This window comes from Quercus robur, chromosome 2, assembly GCF_932294415.1.
Source record: "Quercus robur chromosome 2, dhQueRobu3.1, whole genome shotgun sequence".
NCBI lineage: Eukaryota > Viridiplantae > Streptophyta > Magnoliopsida > Fagales > Fagaceae > Quercus > Quercus robur.
Window position 1 is genome coordinate 60,254,955 of NC_065535.1, and position 27,721 is coordinate 60,282,675.

The 27,721-nt window shown below is 36.1% G+C and overlaps 1 protein-coding gene across 1 annotated transcript; it reads left to right on the top strand.

Moving 5' to 3' along the window:
* On the top strand, positions 1-26,614 carry LOC126714309 (transportin MOS14). The gene is made up of 22 exons (XM_050414401.1): positions 1-817; positions 922-1,050; positions 1,359-1,442; positions 1,535-1,594; positions 3,662-3,790; positions 4,029-4,090; positions 4,605-4,661; positions 8,309-8,432; positions 11,296-11,430; positions 13,142-13,222; positions 14,444-14,557; positions 14,730-14,809; positions 16,343-16,478; positions 16,754-16,903; positions 17,040-17,125; positions 18,649-18,836; positions 18,939-19,031; positions 20,615-20,802; positions 20,935-21,046; positions 22,060-22,217; positions 23,713-23,829; positions 25,911-26,614. Exons 1-22 carry the CDS (start codon positions 230-232, stop codon positions 26,133-26,135), a joined length of 3,096 nt encoding a protein of 1,031 aa, XP_050270358.1. The 5' UTR covers positions 1-229; the 3' UTR covers positions 26,136-26,614.
* Positions 26,615-27,721: the final 1,107 nt, after the last annotated feature.

Below are 27,721 nucleotides of genomic sequence, written 5' to 3' on the forward strand. Positions count from 1 at the left end.
CGCGTTATTCTCTCTCTCTCTCTCTCTCTATCTTCCCGTTGATAACAACCGGATTGCCACACGGAGAGGTTTCGGATGATGAGAGCACAGATTGGATGAGATGATTGAAGATTCAAAGATCGATGATCCATAAAATTCTACTACCACTACTATTACTACTAATAATAAATACAGTGACAGAGAGAGAGACTGTGTGAGTGTGTGAGATTGTGAGAGAGAGAGAGAGAAAATGGAGTTGCAAATGAAGGTGGCAGAGGCCGTACACGTGCTGAACCACGACACCCAGTCCTGCAACCGCGTGGCCGCCAACCAATGGCTCGTCCATTTCCAACAAACCGACGCCGCTTGGGAAGTCGCCACTTCAATCCTCACTTCCTCTCCTCCTCCTCCTCCACACTCCCCTTCCTCCTCCTCCTCCTCCTCCTCCTCCTCCGCCTCCGCCGCCGATTCCGAACTCGAGTTCTTCGCCGCCCAAATTCTCAAACGGAAGATTCAAAACGAAGGCTGTTTCTTGCAATTGGGAGCCAAGGACGCCCTCCTCAACGCTCTTCTCCTCGCAGCCAAGCGGTTCAGCTCCTCCGGTCCTCCTCAGCTCTTGACGCAAATCTGCCTCGCTCTCTCTGCCCTAATTCTCCGCGGCGTCGAAAACGGGAAGCCGATCGAGCAGCTCTTCTACAGTCTGCAGAATCTGCAGAGTCAGGAGGATGGTAATATTGCTGTGTTGGAAATGCTTACTGTTTTGCCTGAAGAAGTTTTCGACACTCACAACACTGATTCGAAATTGACTTCTGCTCTCAGAACTCAGTATTGCCGAGAGGTTAGTTAGGGTTTTTCCACTTTTGTTTGCTTTTTAGAATCTCAATGCTTTGCTTTTGCGGAGTTTGATCGTTTCGAATTTTTTTTTTTTTTTTTTTCCTGCAGCTTCTCTCGCATACGCCGGTAGTTCTCGAGTTTCTACTGCAACAATCGGAGAAAAGCTTTGATGCTGCTACTGCGCAATTGCACGGTCACGAAAGGAGCAGGAAAATTCTGCGTTGCTTACTGAGTTGGGTATGGCATTTTTGTTTTTGATTGAATTGTGAATTTTTGTTGTTACTGCAATCAAATTGTGAAGAAAGAAAATAGAAAAGCGAAAACACAATTTGGAAATCCCTTGACGCCTACATTTTCGCTATATGACTTTGTTTTATATACTAGAGAACCCGAGGTTAACCCTAGACTAATCTAGGTTGCTCTCTATTATTGTTTTCTGATACCAATTGCTGCTTTGTGCTACTTTAGTTTGAATTGAGTTGTTGCATTAATGCAAATGCCATTTATTATGGTTTTCTTAACATATTTAACGTTTTTGCACTTAGGTTCGAGCTGGGTGTTTCTCAGAGATTCCTCAGGGCTCATTGCCCGCACATCCACTTCTTAATTTTGTTTTTGGTTCTTTGCAGGTAATTCTTCTTAATTACGATGACTCTTGAACCAGAGTAATGATACTTATGGCTGTCTTATTAATTAATATCTGCACTTATTGGTTTTACAGGTTTTATCTTCATTTGATCTGGCCATTGAAGTTCTCATTGAACTTGTTAGTCGACATGAGGTATGCTCGTACCTTTCCCATTGATAATGTTTGCACTTTCAATTTATGTGTATATAACTAGGGGTGCTAATGAGCTGAGCCATGCCAGCTTGAGGCCGGGCCAGTACTTGCCAGCACCATATGTTTGAGTAAAAATTGCTGGTCCAAGCCGGCATGGCCTAGGCCCGGCCCTATAGAGCTTCAGGTGTGCCTGTTTAATCATAGATATTCAATGTGCTTGATCCGAGTCACATCAAAAGGAAATAATTGACAAATGAACATTAGAATCAAACATTACACTACGCTTGACTCTACCAGTCCATTAACTGTCAAACTCAAGCCAGGCCCAAAATCTTATTAGGCCAAGCAAAATCAACACTACCTGGCCTTTAATCCGGCATCAGTGTTTGCATTGGTCGCACAGAAAGGTTTGAAATAGTGGAAGAATATAATATCTGAATTTCTAAATCGGTTAAAGGTTCATCCTCCATCAATGCGTCTAGCATGTGTATTAAAGCCTAAGCTACCTTCATAGCTCATGATGCTAAAATGGTGCTCTGATGCCATGGTGCAAAAAATGACATCATATTATTATTTATTGTACTACCACTACATTACTTATGTTACTTGTCAAGAAATACTTCTGAACTTAAGCTTATTCAGATTCCACATCTATATTATTTGCAGGCATAAATCAAGCTACATGCTTTTAACCTAACAAAAAATTGAGATAAAATTTTGGGAAATAACGCTTTTAAGTACACTTTCGAGTTTACCAAGTTACTACCTCTCATTTACTATTCCTACAAATGTGGCTAATAGGTTGGAGAGGTTAAAGCAAAATTTTTTGTGGGGCGCTTTGGATGTGGAGTTTAAAGTTCTCTTTGGTGGCAAGGGACACTGTGTGTTCTACTATTGCTATAGGTGGTTTGAGGATTCAGAGGTTAGGGAGCTTTAATCAAGCGCTAATGGGAAAGTGGTTATGTGATTTGGGATTGAGGTCACACAATTATAGAGACCCAATTGTTACAAAATATGTGGAGGAATGGGGTGGTTGGACTTCGGGTTCGGTTAGAGTACCTCATACGTATAGCCTATGGTGGAGTATTAGTGGGAGCTAGGGCACTTTGCAGCAATTTGTGTCTTTTGAGGTGGGGGACGACACTCAATTAAGGTTTTTGACATGATGTTTGCTGTGGAGGTCATTCTTTAAAAGAGTTGTAGCTAGACTTGTATGCTTGCTCGCTTGATCAAAATTCCTCGGTTCATTTAGTCATAGATGGCCCAATAGGTGGGGAAGGTTGGATCTAGAATGTGTGATTCACAGAGGTTTTCATGATTGGGAGTTGGATTTTGTCAACTCTTTCCTAGATCTTTTATACTCCAATATCCCTAGTAGGGAGGGTTGTGAGAGGATGTATGGAAATTGAAAGGGAGTGGCATCTTTACTATTCGCTCTTGTTGTGAAGCTATCTGAGGGGTACATAATTCTTTCCCTGGAAGAGTGTTTGGTGTGTTAAGGCTCTTCTGAGGATCTCATTCTTTGTTTGGACAATATCATGGAGGAAGATTATTACTTGTGATAATCTTATCAAGCAAGGATTTACCTTAGTTGTATGGTGTTGTATGTGCTAGTGTAGTGGGGAGATGGTAGGTCATATTTTGATTCATTGCGATGTAGTCTATGATTTATTGAGCCTGGTTTTTAGACCTTCTAGGATCCAGTTGGGTGTTACCAAGGAGGGTGGCTGACCTTTTGTTTGGGAACCCTTAAGAGATTTGTAACATTTTACCGTTATGTTTGATGTGGCTATTGTGGAAGCAGAGAAATAACTATACTTTTGAAGCTTGACTGAGTGAAACTCTGTTTGATTGGTCCCGTGCTTGGGGTCTTGCAAAAAGTAACACTCTTATAGATTTCTCAGAATCACTTCTATTTTATGCATCATTTTTTGTAATTCTTTTAGGTTATGGAGTGATTATCATCGTGAGCATGAAATGACCTATTTTATTATTCATTATAAAAAAAGTTTGTGCTCCACTTAATTTGAGTATCTTGTCTAATTTGAGTTATGATTTCTTTTGTAGGGGCTACCCCAGTTTTTATTATGCAGAGTACATTTCCTTAAAGAAGTGCTTCTTCTACCAGCTCTTACTAAGGGAGATGAGAAAGTTATTGGTGGTCTTGCGTGCCTTTTGTCGGAAATTGGGCAGGCTGTACGTTTTGATTATGTGATTCTGTACTTTGTTATTGTGCTATTCCAAATTATTTTTGAAGGATTTTTTGCATTCAACTTGTCTAAGACTTGTTCATGTCATTAGTGAAAATGATGCTTTTTTTTTTGGGATAGTATGTTGTTAGTGGTAATGATGTAACAAGGTTTGATGCTTATTTATACAAACATCTATCTTTTTCTTTGTCATTAATACATTTGAATTTTATAATGTACCCCAGGCACCATCTCTGATTGTAGAAGCAAGTGCTGAAGCACTTTCTTTGGCGGATGCACTCTTGAGGTGATATCTCAGTGTTATAATTCTCAACATAATAATTTTTCCCACTTAATGTTTTTCCAAGCAAGGAATAGAAAGGTTTACTTAATGAGATATTGTTCAACATATCATTTTGAAACATATTCTCACTATGTTCTCTTTGGATGACTTTAGATGTGCTGACAGCTTTATGCTTGAGGCTTGTGAATAAGTTCAAATATTAAGCATAAAAAAAAAAAAAAAAAAAAAAAAAAAAAAGCAGTACTGAGGATGAACATGGGAAAAAGTAAACATTAAGGACTCTTTTTTTGGGTTGGGGGGGTGGGTGGGGGAAGGGTGTGGTGTTCAAGTTTAGACACCAAAGATCTGTGATATAGGAAACATACATAAGCATGTTTGAGATAAACCTTTGTCATAGGTTGACGATTGTGTTTCACCTTGAAATGCAGTGTTTGTTTAGATCATATAGCCACATATAAGCCATTCTCTATGAAAATTTTTATTTGTGATATCTCTGACATGTTCAATACCTTGGCAGATGTGTGGCATTTCCAAGTGAGGACTGGGAGATTGCAGACTCAACTTTGCAATTCTGGTACTGCTATAATTGATTTAATTATTGTTTTTTCGGTGTATCTTTCTATAAGAAGTCGAGCTTCAAATTAGTAGGAAAGAAGGATCTTGTCGCATTTTAATCCAATCACCTAAAGCTTTAATCCCTTGTAAATTGGGGTCAGTTATGGACCGTCGTTGACCAATTGGGAGAATCACATGTATCCTTTTCTACCATTCTATTGCTTCCCAAATTAACATATCTTTCTTTGCTGCTTCTATCTGTGTTATTTTAGGCATACCTTTGCCTCTTTTTACTATAAGGTATGGAGCTTCCCTATGATTTGCTTGGCAATGCCTTTGGGTTCATCTTTTAAGGCGCGCGTTGTGGAACCCCATTTTAGAGAAGATGGAGTGGCAATTATCAAGATGGAAGAAGTTATATTTATCTAAAGGGGGAGGAATGACACATTAAAAGCACACTATTGAGCCTTCCTATGTACTATTTATCATTATTTTTACCATTCCACCCTATGTCGCGAAAAGATTAGAGAAGTTACAAACAAACTTTCTATGGAATTGGTGAGGTATGAGCCTAAGTTTCACCTTGTGGATTGGAATACTGTGTGTTCTCCAGTCATGTCTGAGGGATGGGGTGGACCAAATGGGGGCCTTTGATAGAGCTCTATTAGGGAAGTGGTTGTGGCGTTTTGGGTAAAGGGGACTCCTTTGTGGAGAAGGGTAATAATGTTTAAGTATGGGGCAACAAAGTGGGTGCATAGCACATATACACATAGGTGTATGGAAGGGTGTTTGAGCAAGTGGGATGGCTTTGTCAATGATGTGCAGTTTGAAGTTGGAATAGGAGACAAAGTGCATTTTTGGCATGACAGGTGGTTTGGGGAGCACCCTTTAAAGGAGCAATACCCTGCCTTATATTCGTTGGCAGCATATTAGGATGTGTTGGTATTTGCTTATTGGGTGGGTGGCACTAGTGGGGGTGAGAAGCATTGGAATGTTCAGTTTGTTCAATCTTTTAACTGTTGAATTTTTGCTTGTACTGTTGTATTCTAGTAGGCCAACTAGTGAGGACCTGGATAAGATGTGATGGAGATTGCTTGGGAGTGGGTGTTTGATGTAAGGTCTTATTATGGTATGTTTCATGCCCCTAGGGTGATTAGTTTCCCCTGGAGAGGTATTTGGTGTGCCAAGCCCCCAAGAGGGTGGGTTTCTTTGTGCGTACTGTGGCTCTATGGAAGATCCTGAGTCCTAACCGATGATAACCTCCAAAAACAAGGATTCATATGTAGATTGGTGTTGTTTATGTGATGTAGAGTTGTGTGATTGGCTCTTTTAGGTGGAGTGGGTGATGTCAAAAACAATGATGGACTTACTGGTTGGTTGGTGGAACTGGCTTGGTAAACTCCCATCATGGTTGTGGAATTTAGCTTTCATGTGTTTGATGTGGATGTTGTGGAGGGAATGGAATAGTCACACCTTTAACGATTTGAATCTTCGAAATTTTAGTTGAAGACCTTTATTAGACAACTTAGAGATTGGTCCAATGTAATGGAACCGAGTGATAGTAGTACTATCATAGAATTTGGTTATTTGTTTTTGTTTTCATGTAATCTTTGATATATTTTTTAGGCTAACTTGTGCTTTTTACATGCATGAGGTAGTTTTGTGATAAAATACATTATTTATATTGCAAAATAATAATTGGTCTTTGGAGGATGGATTTCTAAGTTGAATAGGTGTCCTCATGGTTGTGGTCTTTGGAGGTGCATTAGGATAGGTTGGAATAGGGAATTAAGTGCAGTGTGGCGACTAGCCTCTTGGAGAGGCTTTTTTGGTCTTATATGAGAATACTTCTGATCAGGTGGCTTCAGTGGAGTCTTTATTGGTGAGGTAGCAGGGCAAGAGAGGATTTGGTATTTTGAGGTTCCATTGTGGTAATGATTGAGAGAGGATTTGGGATGTGAGGTTCCATTGTGGTAATGATTGGGAAATGGGATCGGTGGCGGCTTTTCATCATCTCTTGGAGTCTTAACTCGTATTGCATGTCCTCGTGTGAGGTGAAAGTTGAGGAAGAATGGGGAATTTGATATTTGGTCTTTTAATAGCGTGTTGAGGGTTTCCTTGGAAAGGTATTTGGGGAGTCAAGGCCCCTTAAAGGGTTTCCTTTTTTGTTTGGACAGTGGTGTGGGGAAAGATACTCACTAGTGATAATTTGAGGAGGAGAGGTTATTTTATTGTGGACAGGTGTTGCATGTGCTAGTATAGTTAGGAATCAGTGGACCATCTTTTAATCATTTTTGGGGGGGGGGGGGGGGAGGGGGGGTGGGCGCTCTTAGTTGTGGAGCTTTGTTTTTAGATCATTTGGGATCACTTGGGTTCTTCCTAAGAGAGCGCTCGATCTTTTGATAGGATGGAAGAATTGGTTAGGGAAACACTCATCCTGACATTTAGAATTTGACACCTTTGTGTTTGATGTGATGTATTTGGAGGGAGTGGAACAATCGCATGTTTGAGGATGTGGAGAGCTCGGGGGTCATCTCCTTGCCTCATTTGTAGGCACTTTATTTGATTGGTATCATGCTTGGGGACTCAGTTCCAGTGATTGCTTTCTGATGTTTATAAATTCTCATTTATATTGTACATAGTTTTGAGTGTTTTTCAGTTTTTTAAATACTTTTCTGGTTGCTTTGTGTCATTTTTTCATGAAGTAATCTTTCTTGAATAAAAAGAAAAAGAAAAAGAAAATGGTCTTTGTTGTACCTAACCAAACCTTCTTAAGCAACTATTTCTCGTCTTTTTATAAATAGGAGCCACCCCTATCTAAATAATTTCATCCCTTAGTTTGTCTTCCTTAGTAATCCCACTCATCCATCTTAATTTCTCATTCTAGTTATTCTCATTTTATGAGCATGTTTCTTTTTAGGACTAATTTTTTTAACAGTCATTCATTTGGTACCATAAAGCATAGTTGGTTTTATCGTAATCCTAGAATTTTTCTTGCGTTAATTATACTTTTCCCCCCCATTAATTATTAGTTCATTTGTAATTCCTCCCTAATCTATAAAATCAACCAATGTCCACCTTGAACTATTTGAAATAAGCCAATTGCCCCCCCCTCCCCCCCCAAAAACTGTTACTAAAAGCTTGTAGAGAGTGAAAAACATTTTAGATTTTTCCTTGGAAAGCTATATGGAGGGTGAAACCTCCAATAATAGTTATCCTTTTCTGCCGATCTATCCTATCCAAAATCATACTCTCTATCAACTCCTTACTTGACATGTCATGATGCTTTTTCTATTGAACAAAACTTAGGTATAGTACTTAGGTGCTGTTCCTTAGGTTTCCTTTTTAAGATTCTACCATGTGGATTTTTTCTCATGAAATAGAAGTGTATTTTTAAGTTAGGTAGCCACATGGCTGAATCTTAAGAAGGAAACCTAAGGAACAGCATCTAAGGTACTGTACTTAAGTTTTGTCCTTTTTTATTAATGTTATTTTAGGCCACATGTATTCTTTTCCCTATGAATTTTTTTTTTTTTTTTTTTTTCTAATGGAGTTTTATGAAAATATGAAAGTTTTTCTTATTCGTGCATTTGATTTTGATGATTCTATGATGTTTGCTGCTAATTTAGAGCATCATAACTGTGAGCATAATTTATCTTTCCCCAGGTCCAGTCTCGCAAGCTATATTCTTGGCCTTGATGAAGATGGTACAAAAAGTAGGAAACATGTGGAAGAAATGTTTTCTTCTTTATTCTCAGCGTTGCTTGATGCACTTTTATCACGTGCACAGGTTTATTCTTTGTCTATTTCTCTTGTTATATTGTGATCATGGATTAAAGATTTTTTTAAGGTTTAATTGCTGTATGTCTTTTTTGGTATTTGATTTTGTTGGTTTGTTCATTAGATTATGATGTCAAGTAAAGAGTTTTAGGGGCATCTTCATTACATATCACTGCTGTGCTTTTTTATATAAAAGTTTAAAATTTTGAACTTTTTAAATAACATTTTATGTTTAGATTGTCTGTTGAGCAGATGCTACATGTGTGGTTTCTTTTAAAGATTAGTGGTTAGTTTTGTAGCATTCAAATTAAAACATTTGGAAGAAATTGATTTCTTTGAATGCGTTTATTACATGCTAAACAGAAGTAGATTAGTTGTTATGTATTAGTTTATCAGCCAAGATAAGGAGGCTAGTATGGCAAAGCTTATGAATATTATTTATGTAGTTGTGAGGGTCAGTGGAGAGGATAAGATGTGTTGGAAGCCAGCTAAGAGAAGAGGTTTTGAGGTTAGTGTATACTACCGGGTTTTGACTTGTGCTGATGATCATTCTTTCGCTTGGAAAAGCATATGAAAGCCAAAGATCCCTTCTAGAGCTACTTTCTTTGTTTTTGAACTGCAGCCTTGGGGAAAATTTTAACAATTGATAATTCACAGAAAAGGAAAGTTTGGATTTTGGATTGGTGTTATATGTGCAAAAGTAATGGTAAAACAGTAGACCATCTTTTACCCCATTGTCATATTGCTACTGATTTCTGGTCTATGGTGTTCAGTTTGTTTGTAGTTTATTGGTTGATGCCGGAGACTCTTATTGATCTTCTAGCTTGTTGGCAAAGGAGATTGGGCAACATCGCAATGGTGTTATTTGGATGGCTGTCCCACATTGTTTGATGCAGTGTCTTTAGAGGGAAAGGAATAACCAGGCCTTTGATTACTCTGAGAGGACCTTACCAGATCATAAAAAAAAAAATTCTTAAAAAGTTTGTAGGGTTGGATGTCAGTTGTAGGAAGATATTCTCTATGTTCGGTTTCTGATTTGATGAATCTTAGTACTTTGCGTGTTTGATTGTATTGGTCCCCAGTTGTATACATCTTGTATACTTGGGTGACTCTTTTTTTGAGTTTGATAAAAATCAGTATTTATTATATATATAAAAAATCTCATTTTGTTTTGTTATGTTTTTTTCTGCCTAGTGTAAGATTTTGCAATTATTAATTTTAGTTTTATATTTTCTTGACCACTGAAGAGTTGAATACATGAGTGGAATTTGGTAATTATTTTTAAAAGCAAATAGGTAGTAGCTTGAATTGATGACGTCTTACTTGAAATTAACATCAAAAGTGTATGTAGAGGTTAACGTACTCCTAAATTACACTTCCACTGAATTTTTGTCAACTTATTGGGAACAGTCCAAAACCAGTCTTTATTTTAATCTATTTACCAAAAAAAAAAAGGTACTCTAAATGATTCTAGAGTTAGTTTGTATGAGCTAATTCATTGTTGTCTCACTTCTTGATGGTAACCAACATAGCATCAAAGCCTATTGTATGTGAGGCCCATAATTTGAGTCTTGTTGACTTCCATTCTATTCTTTTATGCTCTGTTTGTTTTGAGGGAAAACATTGTGTAAAAATAGTTTTCCATGTTTTCCAATGTTTGGTTGCATTAGAAAAAATGATTAAAGGAAAACTATTTTTGGTCAATATAAAAAGTATGGCTTATTTTTAGATATTATTTTCCACTAATGCTTTGTTTGTTTCGATGGGAAACATTGTGTAAAAATAGTTTTCCATATTTTCCAGTGTTTGGTAGCATTAGAATAAATGAATCAAAGGAAAACTATCTTTAGTCAATATAAAAAGTATGGCTTATTTTAAGAGATTGTTTTCCACTAATTTTTTTTGGAAAACAACTCTATCTCACAACAAGCTATATAAGGTAAGTTATGAGATTGTTTTTTAACTCATTTAAGGTTGTTACCAAATATAAGAAAATGAGATAGTTTTATAAAAAATGACTCATTTTTTAGAAAACATCATTGCTAAAACAAAAAGAACGTAATTGTTTTTGGAAAACAACTCTATCTCACAACAAGCTAAATAAGAGAAGTTAGGAGATTTTTTTTCAATTCATTTAAGGTAACTACCAAACATAGGAAAATGAGATAGTTTTATAGAAAACACTTTCTGGAAAATGACTCATTTTCTAGAAAACATTATTGTCAAAACAAACAGAGCATTAGTTTTTGTTTGATGTTTAATTCTATTTTCATTCCGCATGTGCAAGACATGCATTTAATTTTGTGTTGTTGAGTGGGCTAGCATGCAGGGAGTGTTAGGGTTAGGGTTTTTATTTTTTGGGAGGGGAGGGGAGGGGGGTGGGACAGCTCAATCTTTTGAGACTGATGGTAATGAACAGTTGATACTCTTAAGTACTATAGGTGATGCTAAGGAGGCCTAATTCTTCTGTTTTCTTGGTTTATTATTGCAAGCTTTTGAATACTGGTTGATTTCCTCCTGCGTATGCTATGTTGCAGTATGAATTGGTTTTCAAATAAACAAGTGGGGGTTTTGGAGTGGGGTTTTTGGGAGGCAGTTAGCAAGACGGGCACCATACACAACAGTGAATTTGAACTTCTTTTGTATAAGTTGTTGCGAAAATAAAAATGTTGCCTTAGCTGAACGTTCTTTAATTTGAAGACATGATTTTTCAATCTCTCATGTTCACAAAAAAGCATTTTGCCAAAATTTGTGGTCTCTCTTTTTATATCGTAATTTTTGTATCTTTGTTATGTTACTTAAGTTGGTAAGATTTTTTTAATTCTTGGAAAATTTTCCTAAAATAAATGATATGAAGAACTTGTCTATGACAGGTGGATGAATCTATATTCAATGATGAGAGAGGAAATCCTGACCTGCCTGATGGCCTCATCCATTTCCGGATGAATCTTGTTGAGCTTTTGGTGGATATTTGTCAGCTTTTAAGTTCGGCTACATTTATACAAAAGGTGCTTCTTTTATAGTATGGTTTACCATGTGTATATCTGAACTGGTGCTATGTTCCTTTGTATTGTATAACTTATTTGTTATTGTACCATAGATGTAGTCAATGATATAGTGCTTGATATGAGACATCATGATTAATAAGCCTATAGGCTGGAGGAGTTGTTGGTTGAGTGCTTTCTGAGAAAGTGATGCCTAGGTGCCTCATCAAAGTTGATGGGGTAGCTTTCTTTATGGGGACAGCTGCTTGAGATCAGCATTTGTGATAGTAACTAGCTCAGAGTGTTTGAAATATAAAACCACCTGATGCACAATGTTTTCTATGGAAAAGCATTTGGAAGGATAAAATCCCTGTTAAGGTAGCTTTCTTTACAAATGAGAGCTTGAAATCAACATTTGTGATAGTAACTAGCTCAGAGTGACCGAAATATAAAACCACCTGATGTGCAATCTTTTCCTCGGAAAAGCATTTGGAAGGTTAAAGTCCTTGTTAAGGTAGCTTCTTTACGTGGACAGCTGCTTGAAATCAACATTTGTGATAGTAACTAGCTCAGAGTGTGGGAAATGTAAAACCACCTAATGCCCAATATTTTCCTTGAAAAAGCATTTGAAAGGTTAAAATCACTGTTAAGGTAGCTTTCTTTATGTGGACAGCTGCTTTGGAGAATTTTATCGCATTAGATAACTTACATAGGAGAAATAACATTTGTTTGGCTCAAAATTTGGCATACGCATTAAGAACATGGATAACATTTTATCCAACGTGAGATTTTCAAAATTTAAATTCAATAAAAAGTTATCAAATGGCGTCACTTGATCTAGGGGTGTTCGCGGTGCGGTTTTGGGCCAATTTTAGCACTGCACTTTGTGGTGTGGTTTAGCCAAAACCATAACTGCACCGCACCTCATTTTTTGTGGTCGCATGTGCAGTGCGGTTTAGAGTTTAGCCAAAATCATAAGCGTACTGCACCTCATTTTTGCGGTCACAGATGCGATGCGCTGCATAAGATGCAGTTTGAAGCCAGTATATTTTTCAAATTTTGGGCTTTTCCTCCCCAGCCCAAAACTGATTTTTCCCTTTGTTTTGAGCCAAGTTTTAAACTATTGAGCTAGTTTTTCTTTATTTTGGGCTGGCTTTCCTAATCAACACTTGCTAGGGTTATTAAGTTTTTTTTTTTTTTTTTCCCTTGAAAACTAGGGTTATTAAACTATTAATAATATATTTAATATTAAAAAAATAAATATATTAATATATAGAGAAGATGCGGTGCAGTTTGTGCGGTTTTCTTATTATAAAACCGCAAACTGCACTGCGTCATACGGTGCGGTGCACTGTTACTTGCGGTGAGGTACAGTTATGCCATTTTGCTGGCAGTTTTGGTGCGGTTTGTGCAGTTTGGTGAACACCTCTACTTGATCCCGACCCTATATATATAACCCCGCAATGATACAACGATATTAACCAATATCGAAATATTTTATTCCTCTACCCAAACTGAAATAACCTTTGGTATGGTATTGACGACTTTGGTCCTTCTTCTTTTTATAAATATTATATATATATATATATATATATAAAACCACCTGACCAATAGTGTCCCTAAATTAATTCATGCTTTTTCTTTTCTTTAATGCTTAGAATTTAGGGTTGAAGTTCTTTATTATAAAATTATGATGTTCATAATTTGTATTTTAACTTTTTAAATGGCATTGTAGCTTTTCATTGGTGGTTGGACCTCAGCAAATGTACCAATACCTTGGACAGAAGTGGAGAGCAAATTATTTGCTCTTAATGTGGTGAGGACAACTTGCTACTCCAAACTTTGAATTTTCCTTTTGGGTGATGCCAGTTGTTGCATTTGCGTGATGTTTAATATGTATTTAGGTGATTTACCTAATTTAGGGTCAATTTTCTTCTAAACTCTTCTTGCATGGATATATCATTTATGTTGTTCCCATCTTTAATATGTTTCGGTAACCCATTTTGGGTTTTGAAAATTGAACTAATACATGTTTTGCCTCCATGTCATTATACTAGCTTGTGATTATATCTCCCATTTGGGAAGGCACGATTAATTACATTCTCCAAAATATTTCTTCTATGTCATCTTATACTTAAATATTTGTAAGAATACCTCTCTGGGCTCAACCGTAATACTTGTGAGTTACTGTCAGTATCGCTGATATAATGAAATCCAAAATACTAATATGTTAATTGGTATATCATAGTCACTGAAAATGTCAATTTGACAAGGCTTGATGAAGTGGAAAATTTTGATTCAATTGTGCTTTCTGAGGATCAAGATAAGGCTGTATCATTTACAATGCTGATCCCGCACGATATGCTTTTTTATCCCAGAAAAATTTAATGATGGGTGGAGTGCAAGGCTTCACTGTACTAAGTGCTACCAAAGGTGATTCCAAAATTGAAGCAAGTATCAAATGCAGGAATTGTTATCCTTCAACACTTCCAAAAAACTTGTATGCAAGAATAAATATTCTTAAGAATAACTTGCTGGGCACAACCATGATACTTGCAAGTTACCGTCAGTATCGATATATTGAAATCCAAAATATGTTTGCTATATCATAGTCACTGCAAAAATCAATTTTACAAACCAATTGATACATGCAACCTCTATGTCTTTTTATTAATAACTTTTTGTATGCATGTACTAGACTTTACGGTGACATGTTTTACTAGGTATAGTTGTATTTAGGCCTCAGAAACTGTTTTGGTTTCATGCTTGCAACCAGCTTTTTATTTTATTATCTTCTCCTTCTCTCAACTTGGAATGTTTGAGGGTTGCTATTTCAGTTCAATCTGTATGTCTCTGCTGGCCACTTACATGGGTCACCTGGCTTGTACTATTCCAGAACCCTTGTAAGAGTTTCAGCGAGTCTGATCTTTTGATAGATTTGAGCTTCATTGAATATGGACTTTGTGATTCACATGTATTGCGGTTGGTTTTTAGATACTCCTTACCTTAGTACTAATGTATAAATTTCACATTTCAGGTTGCAGAAGTAGTCCTACAGGAGGGTCAATCCTTCGATTTCTCTGTGATTATGCAGCTGGTGACAATGTTGTCCATTTGGCCTTCTGACAAGCTTAAGGGCTACGTGTGCTTTGTATGTCAGATACTGCACACCCCCCCCCCCCCCTTTTTCACTTTTTCTACTGTGCTTATCAGTTGCTAAATTTATTTTAATATAAAGAAATAGTAGTAGGCCTTGAATCTATGAGAATCCATTTTGATCATGTTCATTCTTCTATTGTCTAAGATACTTAATTCTGTTCTAGGTATACAGATCTCTAGCTGATGTTGTTGGTTCCTATTCCAAGTTGATATCTGCTTTTCAATCAAATGCTAGGTCCTTACTGTAAGTACTCTTCTTTTATTTATCAGTTGGTGTTAGGATTGAGATCCACCTATATTGTTCAAATACTTTCTATCCATTTTACTTTATATTATACATTTTTGGGCATCATCTGACAAGATGTTTTACAGCTGAATTGCAAAGGGAAAAATGCCTTCACACCCCTTGAACTTTAATGTAGTGGTTATTACACCCCCTAAACTTTTAATTTGGCCAATTTAGTCCTTGAACTTCATTGAACTTCACACATCTGCCAAATGGATATTTCATCACCTTGCTATTAAATACTTAACGGACAACTCACATCACGTGAAAGAAAAAGAAAGAAAGGGGCGAAGAGAGATAGAGCTGGGTTCAGTTGAGAGATAAACTGACCAGAGAGAGGATTATAACCCACACCCCTAACAACTCTGACAACTCTCCACCAAACTGTTAGTATTTCTAAAGATGTGAAACTAACCAAAGAAGGGCAGGAAAATAAACCCCAAAGACACCAATCCAGATTTCTAGAGTAAATTGACCAAGAACATTCCAAATTACATTGTTAATGTTATTCTAGACACATTTTAATGAGACAATTATTTTGGACATTTATTTGACAAAACTAAAAGAAGGAAACCTCCATAGCCAAAACTTCATCTCCTCAATTGGTGTTGTACGGTGGACATAAATCTGAAGGGAATGAGAGTAGATCCATTTGACTGGGCAAGTGCAGACTTTGCAGTTGCTGATTTGCAAGCTAGTCACTGACCCAAAATTTTACATCACCACAAAATACCACCATACCCATCAACCAAAAGCCTAGATGGCCACCACCATAAATCACCACCCCACCAACTCCGATAACCCCAACGCAAACACCCCTCTCCTCTATCTTCTTTAACAATTCTACCATATTCATTGTTGAGAAGATGTGAGAACACAAATAACAAACAAATAAAAGTAGGTCTGCAGAGGGACAATGAATCCACACAAGGAAGTTTTGTGCAGAAAACGAAAAAATTGAGTCCATAAATGGCAGTGGTGGATTCAACCAGTGGCTGCTGACTCCAAAACCTTGTTCCTCTTTCTCTCTTTGGTCGGTTTCTCTTTCTCAAAAAATTGGACCCTGGCTCTCCCTCTCTCTCCCTCTCAATCAGATCCTTTGGTGTTTTTTTCCTTTCACATGAGTTGAATGTTAAATTTTAACGGCAAAGTGAGGGAAGTATCTATTTGGCACATATGTGAAGTTTAAGGAGTAAATTCGCCAAATTAAAAGTTTAGTGGGTGTAATGGCCACTATCTTAGTTTGTGGGGTGTCATGGCTTTTTCCCAATTGCAAATAAGGATTTTTATAGCCCATATAGTTGGAATGTGGACTTAGTAGAGTTGAGTATCTGCCAATTTATTATATCAATGAATTTATTCTTGATGTTGCTTTGAGCTCTGACAAGTTTTTTTTTTTTAGATAAGAACAAATTATGCTGTATTTATCATCTAGCATCGCTAGATCTGCCACAAACCATTTCCTATTTGGTACTGATTTGCTATTTTCAGATTATTTCTTGCTACGGGGATCTCAGAACCTCTGTCCTCAAATGCTTGCGCCTCAGCGTTGCGTAAAATTTGTGAAGATGCTTCTGCAGTAATTTATGAACCTGCAAACTTGGAAATTTTGATGTGGATAGGAGAGGTGAGCTACTTTCCAAAGCTATATTGGGTATTGCATGGATGCTTCACTCAATTGTTATATCTTTCAGTGATTTCTGTGTAATTAATTTTGTCATTTATGCCAATTGCTGCTGACATTGGAATCCTACTTGATTTTTTCGCGAAAAGTGGTGCCTTATTGTTTGACTTTTTTGTATTCCAGCTTCCTGATTATTATTAAATCTTCTCTTCAAATATTTAATAGGAATACATATTCATCTGTGTTCTTTGCCTTATAAGTAGTGTTTTGTTTTCTAGGGTTTGGAGAAGAGGAATTTACCTTTAGAATATGAGGAAGAAATTGTCAGTGCAATAAGTCTGATCCTTGGTTCTGTTCCCAACCAAGAACTAAAGGGCAACTTGTTGGCTAGATTGCTTTCTTCTAGCTACGAAGCAATTGGAAAACTTGTAAGCTTTTTCTTGTGTGTTGTTATTTAAGATGCCTGTTTTCATTTTATGGGTTTGTGCTATGAGTATTATTAATCAAATAATAACCAATCAATTTGAAGTGCAATTAAGATCTAAGAGATTAATGTTCTTTCAGGTTGAAGAAGATAACAAGCATTCTCTGAGACAGAACCCAGCTACCTATACACAAATTTTGACCTCTGCAGCGAGAGGGCTGTACAGGTAATGTTATTGAGATTAATTAGTTGGATAGCTTGCAGGGAAGCATGCAATTTAACACCTATGCTAGCTTGATTTGTCTTTGGTGGAAGGATTTAAATTGCTTCCATTCCTATCAGTTTAGAGTTTTCCAATAAGTTGTAACGTATTATAGTATCAAAGCAAGTCCTCTTGATTAGGCCTTATTCCTGGCACTTTCTTGTTCAAAGTTCAGTGGAAAGGTCTTGGGAGGGTTTCATTAGGTTTTCTAAAGTTTGTTCTATTGGTAGATTAGGACCTAGTATGCTTTTTTTAGATGATATAGTTTTAGTGGATGAAGCTAGAAATGAAGTTAATGCCAAGTTAAAAATTTGGTGAGAGCTCTAGCATCTAAAGGATTTCAATTAAGTAGGACTAAAATAGAGTACATGGAATGTAAATTTTGTAAAAATAGAAATAGAAATAGAAATGAAGGGGTGGCTTGATGGTCGACCTGCGCAAGATTGGGAGTTGGAATCAGTTGCATCTTTCTTAGATCTGATCTATTCTGGTCTGATGAGATGTAATGAAAGGGATTGGCTTTGTCGGAATCCATCCCCAGAGCAGAATTTTTCTGTCAGAACCTATTATAGGATTTTACTTTCTACTGCCCAACTCTCTTGGAAGCTGAAAGTTTGAACAAAGGTTAGTTTCTTCCTTTGGACTACTGCTTTGGGAAGGTCCTTAATTACTGATAACTTGAGGAGGGGTCAAGTTGTTGTGATTGATTGGTGGTGCATGTGTAAGAAAGATGGGGAGACTACTAATCATTTACTTATGCACTGCCCTATAGCTAGAGAGTTGTGGAACTTGGTTTTCATTATTCGGGTTGCACGTTGCAGTGGGTGGTGCCGAGTGGGTTGTGGATCTTCTAGCTAGCTGGTCACACAAATTCAACAGGTACAGATCTTCAAAAATTTAGACCATGATCCTTCAGTGCCTCGTGGAGTATTTGGAGAGAAACGAATGCTTGTACTTTTGAAGGAGATGAGAGATCAATTCATGACTTGAAGCAGCTCTTCTCTAGACTCTTTTCGAGTGGACAAATGCTTAGTAAAAGTAATAAAAAGAGACATGGCAATTAAAAGAGTGACAGAGAGTATGACTATAGATAGATTAGAATGGAATCAAATTTACATATGTGGACAACCCTAACTAACCTGTTGAGGATCCATAGCCAACCCTAACTATTCATTTTGCATTTATTTTTTTTATTATTTCCTTATGTATCCTGAGGATGAAGAAAGAGAAACAATTAAAAAAATCAAGAAAATTTGATATTTTAATAAATGTGGTGTGAAATAGATAATCTAATGTGGAGTATTTTGAAAAGTGAGTATGAAAAATAGAAAAAAGTAGGTTCTTATGCTAAAATAAACAGAAATTTTTGCCCGAGCTAATGTGAATGCTTGATATGCTATTTTCCTTGTTTAAACAATTATTATCTCCGCATCAAAATTATACAATATCTTCTTCTCCAGCTCTTGTGACTATTTGTTTCATTTCAGGATGGGAACTGTATTCAGTCATCTTGGAACATCTTTGCCTACAGGTCCTTCTGCAGATGATCCCATACTAGCACTTCTCACAGTATTTTGGCCCATGCTGGAGAAGCTTTTTATGTCTGGACACTTGGAGAATGGTAATTTAGCTGCGGCAGCTTGCCGGGCCCTTTCACAAGCAGTTCAGTCTTCAGGTATGATTAAAGACAGTAATTGTGACTTTCTTACTGGTCATGGTATCTTCTCAATTCTCATCACAAAATATGTATAGAACCCTGAATTGGTTTTATCTGCAGGACAGCATTTCGTGGCAGTACTGCCCAAAGTACTAGATTGCCTATCAACTAACTTTTTGTCATTCCAAAGTCATGAATGCTACATTAGAACAGGTAGGGTATTTTGGTCTATGGTGATTTGAAAGCAGTGAAATTTAGTGTTATAGTATCTTCAGTTTTTATTAAAGGATTGTCTTTCGTAATAATTGAACATTACGGTGTCTAAATGCATTACATTGTACATGATAAATGACATATAGGCATATTATAATCATTATATGCTTGATGTCCCTGGAAAGGATGATGTTAATTGCTGCCATTTTTTATTGAACTTTTGCATTTCATTATTATCTCTCACTACATTTATGAGTCTTTTCCTTATGTCTTAGTATAAATCCTTCTCTAGCTATAATACTACATGACAATCTTATATATCCCTTATATTTTGTTCTAATTTTTCCAATTGAATCCTCACTCATCCAATTCAGTCTTTCTTTTGAGGGTTTATCTATCAAATATTTCAACGTTTGGTTGTCTCAGAGAAATATTTTCACGACATGTGCCCAACCCAGATAATATATACCATTTAACTTCTTCAGAGGAATAGATTTAAGCATATCATCTCCTTCAGTAGTGATGTTTTCATTTAGCCATGACCATAGATTTTCTTTAGTCATATTAAATGCATTTAACTTTTTTTGAAGAAATAGATTTAAGCATATCATCATCCTTCAGCAGTGATGTTTTCACTTAGCCATGAGTATATAATTTTCTTCAGTCATATCAAATACAACTAAGTCAAGGTAGAACTCTATTGAAATTTGGCCAGCTAATAATCAATTAAGTGGACTGGATCCAAACCCATAAAAGAGAAGAAAACAATACTAGCTTCATCAATTAACCAACAGATGAACACCAAGAGTCAAGCTTGCAACCAACCACTCCAGAACTTCAATCCCTGTATGAGCTATACTCCAATTTTTTGATAAGTGCATGGGCTGAACTCCTTAAGTTTTAAAACAAATTCAACTCAGCAAACAAAAAACGCTCTGTAATGTGAATTGGTGAAGACTGAACTTCTAAAATCCACCCAAAAAAAAACTTTATAAATCAGCAAACAATCTTCAAAATCACATATATATATATATATATATAAGGCTAGTAAAATGAAAAATCATTGTAAGATAGAAACAATAATCATCGAGAGAGAGGTGAACCAAACCATGTGGTTGCCAGACCTAGGTCTGTGGTGGTGTTGACACGCTTCCTTTGATAGCTTATAACTATCTCCAGATTGCTTTGACGACATTTGGGGTTTGATTGGTACACTTTGATACCAAGTTGAGTTGTAAATATGAGATATTGGGGTTAAATGAGAGAAGAAAAATGGAGAGAGATATTTGAGAAAAGGTTTGGGGCTGTGTTAACCAGTCCCACCTTTGCAAATATTTATATTTGGGCTTTATTGAATGATTATAAGAATACCCTTTTGCCAATGTAAAATATAACAAGAAGTAACTCTAAGTATATCATGCCTTCTCAATAATTCAATGTAGACATTTTCTGAGATAGGAGGTGCATGGTTTGCAGAAATAGTTAAAATTATTTGGTCATGTTAGCTGCTTCTTTGTTGAATGCAATGAACAACTAGACTACTTACTTTCCCTTCCTTTCTCTTTGGGACGCATCATTTTCAGCTTCTGTTGTCATTGAAGAATTTGGTCACAGGGAGGACTACGGACCTCTGTTTGTCACCACTTTTGAAAGATTTACATATGCAGTATCGGTAGTGGCTCTTAATTCTTCGTATATATGTGACCAAGAACCTGATCTAGTGGAGGCCTACACAAACTTTGCATCCACATTCGTTCGGGGCTCTCCTAAGGTTTTGTAAATCTTTATTTTATTGATTTACTTTTTCCAAAAGAAAAAATTTCCTTTCATATAGTTCTAGAAATTGAAAGGATTGTATAAATAATTATTTCATTGAGATTTTCACTTATTTGATGTATTACAGGAAGTACTGGCTGCATCTGGTTCACTTCTTGAAGTTTCCTTCCAAAAGGCAGCTATATGTTGCACAGCTATGCATCGTGGCGCAGCACTAGCTGCAATGTCATATTTGTCTTGTAAGCATATTGGATGGTTTTCTTTCTTTCTTTAATATTATTATTATTATTATTATTTTTTAAATCTTGTTTACTTTCCCCCTGCTATTATAATACCTGAGAAAGCCAGAAAAGACATATATTGCATTGTAGCTCAGCTTTCTTTCCAGCAAACAAAAATGCGCATTAACATTTTTGTGTTTTTAAAGTTATATTTAGTTGAGGCATAATAAGTCAATTTTCTTTACTCGAACTATATCTATGTACTATTGGATTTTGCTCCACTTTCTCACTTAAAGTACTGGCTCATGTTAACACCAAGTTATATGTGATCCACATCCTTAGTGTTGAAACTGATGGATCCACATTTTGAAAATGAGTGGATATCTTATTCAATTTTCTGTAAATTAAGACCTAGACCAAGGCCTTGGACAAAATACCTTTCGGTTCAGTCTATAGAGTTCCTCTGGAAACTTCCAAATATATTTACAGTTGGGTGCTAGACTTGCTGGTTGGTAAGTGTTACCCTCAACATGCTTATCATGTCAGCCATTGAATAGATTGTTGATCTTCCCTATCTTCTATGTTACAAACAGGTTTTCTACTTTTGTGGCTGTAATACTTACTTCTTTGTCTGTAGCTGCTTTCTGTGGCGTTTCTTTGTATATGTCTGATATCCCAGCAGTTTAAAGCAGAGAATAAAGTTGATAGACAACAGCTACTTTTTATTACTTATTTGTTTAAAACTTAAAGCAGTCCACTAAACTTACAAACAAAGTGTAGTTCACAGATGCTTTCTGTTATTTTCCCTAAGTGTTCTTAATAATATGTAGTCACTAAAAAGTGTGTTTCTATTATTTGTTCTTTTGCCTGTCAAAAAAGAGAAAAAAAAAAAAAGTTTTCTACAGTATGGTCAATAACTATATTGAATGGGTATGTGCCTTTGTTGAATGTTTATCTCTTTGGTTTTTTGAGTTGATTTAAACTTTTGTTAAGATGAGGTGTTTCAACTCTAATTTTATTGAGCTTTCTAGGTTTCTTGGATGCGGGCCTGGCCTCTTTGTTGGAGTGCCTAACTTGCATTTCCGAAGGATCATTCAGTGCCATAGCAATTCAGGTCATATCTCGTAGTGGCGAGGGCCTTGTATCAAATGTGGTGTATGCTTTACTTGGTGTTTCAGCAATGTCTCGGGTAAATACAACTCTTAATTGCATTACATAGACATGCATAGAGTAAAAAGTAGTATTTATCCATGTGTCTATTGTATTGCATTTATGAAAGGTTTTGTATTATAGTATGGAGTTCAATTAATGCAGTAAAAGCAGACAGAAAGTGATTAAGTGCTCAGGTGAAGATTGAAGTTTCATTTTTTCATTATCTATAAGCAAAATATTATATTTTCTTGGGATTTATTTTTTTAATTATATTTGGGCTCAAGTCCAGTATTATCGAACCTAGACCAGACCCAACTGTGAAACAGGAGAAACTCTGCCTCAACCCTCTATTTTGTTTGCATCCTCAATATGACCATTTAGAGACTGAAACCTGGATTAATTCATATGAACTAAACAATCCACAGTTGAATGGTGGCAATTGGACTATTTGGAATCTGGTACTAGTTTATATTACTTGAAAAATAAATGTGGGGGCAGTAGGACTTGAACTTATAGTTCAGGGATCCAAGTGTATTGCCATTACTATTATTCCAGAAAGGCTTCAAGCTTGTAACAGAGACAATATTTATACACCTGTTCGCTGTGCCAATAAGAATGTGTAAAACTGTAAACCCAGTTACTTATCTCTTGATCAGATTGCTGTCTGGAACAGCTCTGATAACTATGCTCTATAGTCTTTTTCCTAGTAAAAAATTAATCCGAGTTTGTTTAAGTGGCAATATTGAAGTTCTGACTTTTTTTTCTTTTTTTTTAATAATAGTTCTGAAAGTTTGTTAGTCACCCGCATATTGCACTTTCTATACCTTTTTGTTTTTCTATTGACTTTTCCCCCTTCTGAACACATGGTTTGACTTTTCTTGTCATATGAGTAATTATCTTTGGTTTGATTTTCACTTGCTAGCTCGTGTGTGCCTGGACCCTTGTGTATGGTGTGGGTTTTAAATCGTTAGTTTTCCCCTGGTTACCTCAAACCTGAAGGCTAATGGTTTAGGAAGAAAGTAATGTTTTTGTTCATATAATTATTCGGAATTGCAAGAAATATTAATGATTTTTGGTGGGAGCCAAACAACATAAAATGTTTTTTGACTCATTTTTAAGGTCGTCAACCAAACATAGGAAAACAAAGTCAGCTTTCCAGAAAACGATTCACTTTTCAAAAATTGTTTTCTGTTGAAACAAATGGATGTATAGACCACTCCCCAGTGTTTCACAGGGATATTAATCACATGAGTCGGTGTTGTAATGGATACTTCAGTTTGTGGTTCACTGGAATGCCTGTGTGTAACATTCTACTCAATAACAATGTTGTCCTTCCCCTAGGTGTATTAAGAAAACAATTTGGCTGATTTAATTTCTAATTAGCAATATATTCCCCCCAATTCCTATACAAAAGAGAATAGTGCATATTCACTTTCAGGGGACACCCATTTGCCTTACTGATAATTGGTGTATCATGAATATACATCCATATGGAATACAGCTAAGAAGTCATTTTCTGTTCTTTCTTATAGGTTCATAAATGTGCGACAATCTTGCAACAATTAGCAGCAATTTGCAGTTTAAGTGAGAGAACAACCTGGAAGGCTAATCTTTGTTGGGAATCTTTGCATGGGTGGCTACACTCAGCGGTCTCTCTCTCTCTCTCTCTCTCTCTCTCTCTCTTTGTATGTGTGTGTGGGTGTGGGTTGGGGGGGAGGCACATGCACACTTCTGTGCCCATTTATATACATCCATGTGTGAATGTGAGTGGATTTGTACGGGCCGGCTTTGAGTACTCAAATCCAGCCAAGACCATTGGGTCAGTTTCACTTTGGAATTAAGGCCACTGAACCTACTAACCCAAAACTACTTTTCATATTGTGTATATTAATCTTTAACAGTCTTATGATTTAGGAGTCATTCGGCTGAAAATTTGTATTTTAATAAATAAAAAAAACATATTGTAAATATTGTGTTTCTGAAATTTATCTGAAAAAATGTGGCTCTTTAAAAAACATGAGTTGAACTCATGGTTTCAAGATTTGAAATTGTGGGTTTAACTAACGAGTTTACTTGAAATGGTGAGTTCACTTATGTTTTTAGGTTGAAATCATGAGTCCAACTCACAATCAAATTCACTCTTGACATGTCAATCTAAAATGTGAGTTGATCTCAATACTACAAGTATATCATGAGTTGAACCCAAGATTTCATCTCTTAAAGTGTGAGTTGGACTCACATATTTTAAAGTGTCAGTTTTTATATAAGTCTTAGAAACACAACATTTTCAACAACAACAAAATTAATTTAAATGCAATTTTCAGCTAACCCTAAAATTTTGGGGTTATTTATGGCAATTTAATTTCACCATGTGATTTGCATTGTCCTCTTGATCTCTAAAATCAACATTCGAAGTTACACCATAAATGAAAATTAGTCCCTTATCATTTAAAATTAGTATAAAAATTGAAGTTTTTAAAATAATTATCACATGACTAGCAAATTAAAAGTGTTTTAAGATGAAACAAAAGCCTGTATTATCTATGACAACCACAAGGTAAGAACTTTAAATTTAACATCATAATTTGCAATAGTGGGGCTATTTGCATTTAGAGTGAAAATTTGGGGGTGATTGCTCAATTTTAAAGTTTAGGTGACATTGTGAATTTACCCTTAGTTTAGGATGGAAAATTACAATTCACTGTATGATTTATTATCAGGATGGATGTTTTGAGTTTGTTCCTGCTATATAGGTCTGGTTCAGGTTAGTTGATTTGGAACCCAAGCAGAAATCGGTTGTTTTCTGGTTATGTTATGTAGCCAAGTGGCAAGGCTTACGGGTCCCTCTAAGGAGGCTTATCCATGCATAATATCATGAAAAATGGATACAAATTTTTGGATGCTGCTTAGTATTGGCAATAGGTCTAAGAAAGTATCTAAAAATGTCAAATTTAGATATTTGTACACTGTTGAAATAAGGAAACATGGCATATATGTTTGGAATAGATTCCATTTTGAGAGAGTTGAAAAAGCACTATCTCATCGAAAGGTTCTATACATCTGCTCTTTCTCAAGGCATTTCTTTAGACAAAGACTCCGTTTTTTCCTCTTTTCGGATGGTTAATATTTCTCAGAACATGGAGTGTGAATCAAACCCATGATTGAATTGAAATTGAGATACTGCTGCAAGTTCTTCCTCTCTGAATCAGATAACATCATATCTGAAGGAAGTTTACAATAAATTCTTTCAAAATTGACTATTTGTCTCTCTGTTAGAGGTGTTCCAAAAATGTCTGCGATCAAGTAAATAGCTCTACGAACATTTCGTGTTTGTGTTTACTGAAGGACATTCTCTTTGTAATTAGAGTTTGTAATAAGCCACATGAAAGTGCCATAGGCAACACACACACACACAAGTATATCCGCAGTTATATATGTACTCAACTTTTCTAATGAAATCTATCACTAAATTTGTGTTCCATCTATCATGAATATTTTAAATCTGGAGCTTTAATTATGGTATATTTGGTGCTGCAGTTGAAGATGTTTCAACTTGATATCCTCTACCAAAAGAAACATTTTATGAATTTACTTATAACTGGCTCCCTGCTTTGCTTTTGTCACTCTCCCTGCCTTGCTTTTGTCACCAGTCTCTTGTTCGAAAGATAATGTGGATATTCTTTGTTTCTCCTCGTCTGTGTCAGATTATTTGACTGCTTTAGTTATACAGGTGCACACTCTTCCTGTTGAATATCTAAACCAGGGGGAAGCAGAATCTGTAGTGCCAGTTTGGTTAAAGGCTCTTGCTGGTGCTGCCTCGGACTGTCTTGAGAGCAAGAGCTGTGATGGGGGGAAAAATAATTATGGGCATATGCAAGGGAAAGGGGGAAGAGTTTTAAAGCGTCTACTCCGTGAGTTTGCTGATAGTCATCGGAATGCCCCAAATTTGACTTGATGGTAGCAGAAAACCTCTGTCATCGGAATGTCCCAAATTTGACTTGATGGTAGCAGAAAACCTCTGTTATGTTATATACAGCTGTTCCAGCCAGCAGCTTCAAGAGCCATCGGGGGGCCTTCATCCTGGAGCTGACAGCACCTGTTGTATTTGTTGTAAATTGATGGCTTGTCTTAAAGGTTGGTCAATCTTGGGGCGAGTATTTGAGAATGCCCCACGTATATTATTCTTTGTAGTGTTGTACAGTAGTATAATGTCCCCAATTTTGCCATATTCCGGAATCTTATTATAATTTATTCTGGGTTCCTTTTTTTTTTATATATATATATATATATATTTTAATAGCTCGGATCAGATTTCTATGTGAAGAAGCAGCTAGAGATGAGGATGTAATATGTAAAAAAGTGATGATAGATATTGCTCTCAAGCTACATTGCACATTCTTGTTTGATTAATGGAAAAACCAATTGTCATATTTACCAGCTATTGCAGATACCGTGTATCATTGATCTTGCATAAAACGATGTACAGATTACAGACCTATTTGTCCCTTTTAAAATTGATTCTATACGTTTTTGTTTTTATTTCTGTGCAACGTGTAGTTACATATGAAACTCAATTTGGTGTGGTGTACTAAATGAATAATCCCAACCCTAGTTTATTGGGGAAGTAAAACAAAGGAAAGAGGGAAACTAATGGCATGCCTGCGCGGCTACACCCGTTCCTAAAACCCTAAAACCACTTTTCGTTCAAGGATGATTGTATTTTGATGTAATCATCCCTTTAATGAAATTTTCTTTCGAAACCTTAAAAGAAGGTTAAGTGGTTTGCCACATTCTACGCAATATTAGGATGCCTAGATATTGTTCATTATGAGCTTCAAGACTAGATTCCCCATTCTGCTGACCATGGTTCTAATGGGGAAATATTGAAAACTAAGCTAGTTAAACACTGATCTTAATTATTGAAGTTATTTTTGCTTACAAGTGAGGAGGAGAGATTCACATCCATGTACAAAGAATTGGTAATACCACTAGGGCACACGACTCTTGATGATCTTATTTAATAAAAGTTACAAATCGTATGTTCAACCATGTATATACTAAATATAACAAAATGATACACAATATCTACAAAATCCTATGTTTAACAATTTTGCATGCAATTTTGCATGCAAGGCGAAGCTTTAATGGGGAAATATTGTAGTATTTTCAATGCTTTGTAATGACTAATAAAAAAATATGAAAAATTACATTCCAAATTCTTTTAAAAAAATAAAAAATAAACAAAATCTTTACTGTGATGCTTTATTTTCAATCCTTTTTACAATACTTCAATAAATTTCTATCACTTACTTCCCAAAAACATAAAATAGTATGCAAACGTGTAAATTTGCCTATAAATTAATGTCAAGGATTGTTAATAATACGGGCATTGAAATTCAATTCACTTTGGTCCATTTGGGTCCACTTCGGTCCATTCCATCCATTGCATCTATTCAGTCCAATTCGATCCACTCGGTCCAGAAATGTCCAATCTGCTCTATTTCAGTCCACTTTGGTCCTTTCGGTTCATTTGGGTCTATT

Coding starts and splice junctions, on each gene's coding strand:
- LOC126714309 (XM_050414401.1), top strand. CDS start 230: ATGGAGTTGCAAATGAAGGTGGCAGAGGCCGTACACGTGCTGAACCAC. Junction 1,051..1,358: donor TGCGTTGCTTACTGAGTTGG/GTATGGCATTTT, acceptor TTTTGCACTTAG/GTTCGAGCTGGGTGTTTCTC. Junction 11,431..13,141: donor CGGCTACATTTATACAAAAG/GTGCTTCTTTTA, acceptor ATGGCATTGTAG/CTTTTCATTGGTGGTTGGAC.